This window comes from Aspergillus pseudotamarii (assembly GCF_009193445.1).
Source record: "Aspergillus pseudotamarii strain CBS 117625 unplaced genomic scaffold BDV38scaffold_188, whole genome shotgun sequence".
In the NCBI taxonomy this organism is placed as follows: domain Eukaryota; kingdom Fungi; phylum Ascomycota; class Eurotiomycetes; order Eurotiales; family Aspergillaceae; genus Aspergillus; species Aspergillus pseudotamarii.
The window spans coordinates 1-3,017 of record NW_022475202.1 but is presented as its reverse complement, the minus strand read 5'-3'; the positions used below and the strand labels follow the sequence as shown (position 1 = coordinate 3,017).

General features: G+C 36.8%; 1 protein-coding gene across 1 annotated transcript; it reads right to left on the bottom strand.

Moving 5' to 3' along the window:
- Positions 1–1,686: 1,686 nt before the first annotated feature.
- BDV38DRAFT_266733 (dihydrofolate reductase family protein) lies at positions 1,687–2,391 on the bottom strand. Its single transcript, XM_032056470.1, has one exon. It carries the CDS (start codon positions 2,277–2,279, stop codon positions 1,695–1,697), a length of 585 nt encoding a protein of 194 aa, XP_031906722.1. The 5' UTR covers positions 2,280–2,391; the 3' UTR covers positions 1,687–1,694.
- Between the last annotated feature and the right edge of the window lie 626 nt (positions 2,392–3,017).

The window sequence follows — 3,017 nt, the reverse complement described above, 5'->3', positions numbered from 1 at the left end:
TATATCTAATATAATAATAATTAATTATAACTAGTATTAACTCTATATATAAAATAAATTAAAAAAAATATAATAAAAACTATAAAATTATTAATAATTAATTATAGATTAATCTATAGTTATTAATCTAATTACTATAATTTAATCTACTCTAATCTACAGTTAACTATAATTAAAAAATTAATTAATTTTAATTTAATCTAATTAATATCGGTTAAGAAATTTTATATCTTAATCTAATCAAGACCGGTTAGGTTAGGTTATGACTAGGTTATAGCAGTTAGGTTATGCCACTCTAATTATATAATTGAGCTGGTATCAGTTTTTTATTTACTACTATATTAAATGCTTGTTATAGTTATTCTTTAATAATTCTGTAGTTGATTTCGGTTTATATTATCCTATAATATTCTGCCTTACATGTCCACCTTCGATAAGATACACTAGACAAGGGTCTGTAATATATATATAGATTATATATAATTTATATATATTACTGATTTATATTTAGCTATTTTACTTGTAAAATTATAGAATCAGATCAGATCACAGTAGTATAGTTCTAGAAAAGTCAGAACTATATACAGTTTCTAAATCTGAGGACCAGACCGCACCATGGTGCAGTCTGGTACGGTCCGGTCTTTGGTCTTTGCGGTCCTTTCCTAGGCCTAGACCAACCAATACCAAGGCTTTAGGGGAAGCCAGACAACTATAGTATTCTAACACTAATATTCACCTGTAAAGTAGAAGCTTCACCCTCGTAGGCGAACCGCTCAGAAGTCTCAAGACAACACAATCAAACATGTCAGAGTACTGAACATAATAGAGATATCTACCAAAAGCAACAGTCAGGTTCCAGTGAATCCACCCCCAAAAAGAGATACACTACAAGTTCCAAAGTCATAAACCAACGGTCAACCCTTGTTACCCACCCCAGGACACATCTTTCGCTAAAAGCAACAAATTCAGGCTCTGCTCTGCCCTGCCGAAAGTATCACAGGGTCAGATATCCTTGGGGGCAATTATATTATTCACACAATCAAGGCAAAGAGGCCCGGTAGTCAGAAAGTAGAGATCTAATAAAGTTAAGACTATTCTTCCTTGTATTACCAAGCTGAGGCGGGAGAATACCCCTTGGAAAGGTATTCAACAAATATAGCTCAAGAAGTTCGGCCTTCCAAAAACAATAGATACGCTGCGTGGGCAATGGTATCGCACTCAATGGGGCTGGGTCCCGCAGGTTAGGAGCAAGGAAACACCGCTGGCAGACATCGAGACAACGGCAGAAACAGAGTCCTCAGATGAACTCCCACAAGCAACGTCCCGCAGCCCGCAGCAGCCCTTGCAAGAGAAGGTCACATTCCAGTCATAAAAACCCCAGTCTAAAGGGTTTTACGCCGAAGACCGCAGCGACAGGTGGCCTGTTGCGGCCAAATTATACACAACATCACCCTTGACTGCGTGAGGTCACCAGTTAGGGTAATATACGATTGTTTTTCTAAATTTCCTTTCTAAGATTATTTTTAAGCTGCACTCAGTTGGTTTTAACAACAACACTCTTATTTTCTGGTTCTGGCTACTATTATGCGCCGTCTAGAGAGTATCCTTATATCACTGACAGGCTCTTCCAAAATGATATAAAACCGTACGAACATTTTACGGCCCGAATCCACCCGCCAAAACCACAGCTGTACCTATCCATCCTTAGCATTTACAGCAGTATAATGAACCGAAACCATCCCCTCCTCAATAGCATCCACCCCCACAAGCGTGAACCTAACATCCCCCTCCAACCCTCCAAACAAGCGAATGCCATCGCCCAAAAGCACAGGCGCAGTCGTCACGACCATCTCATCAACCCAACCCCTTCTCAAAAACTCAGTCACAAGCTCCCCCCCATCAACATACACACAACCTAACCTTTCCTTCTCAAACACATCTTTTGCCTCATCCAACGACCCTACAACCTCCACTTCAATGTCTTTAGCCACATAAACTCCCGGTGCCATACTCCTACTAAGAACAAAAGTTCGTTTCTTGGCATATGGCCACTCAGGCAGAGAAATGCAAAAGTCGTAAGTTCTGCGACCCATTATCATGCAGTCTACGCGAGACATGTGTTGCTCAATTGTGTCCACTCTTCTGGGTGATGTGGGAGGAAGGTGATGGGTGTTTTTGGGTGGCGATGTGAGCCATGTGACGTCGTGGTTTTCGCGCGCAATGTAGCCGTCTAGGCTTGTGGCTATGAAGACACGTGTTTTGAATGCCCTCAGGGCCATTTCTTAGGGGTTGTGGTGGAGTTGAGTAGATGGGGCTATATTCAGTGAGATAGTTGAGGTTATGGTATGGATGTTATATGATATTTGGGATGGCCAAATAGGCAGCGGGGATGGCCATCGAAGTAGTTGTTTCACTTTACTATGTGGAATCAATTACTAGGAACGGCTGGCTACGGAGGATCATAGCGGCCACTCCGCAATAACGGATCTTCGCACTAAGTCCATTTACTGCCTAGTATTATATTGTATTACTATCTCTGCCAATATTCAATATTATATAAAAGGGGTCAAGATTTAGATAATATGTATATTTTTCTCTAAATTACAAATAAAAGTACTGCTTCTAAGAAAGTATAAGTAAAGATACTTAGTAGAAAATATAAGTGTAATACAGAAAGAGTGGCATAACCTAACCACTGTAACCTAGCTATAACCTAACCTAATCAGTCTCGATTCGATTAAGATATAAAATTTTTTAATTAATATTAATTAGGTTAAATTAAAATTAATTAATCTTTTAATTACAACTAACTATAGATTAAGATAAATTAAATTCTAATAATTAAATTAATAACTATAAATTAATCTATAATTAATATCTAATAATTTTACAATATTTATATATTTTCAATTTTATTTTATATATAGAGTTATTACTAGTTATACATAATAGATAGTATATATTAATAATTATATTATTAAATTATATTGAATATAGTTAAATAATTTAAAAAATAA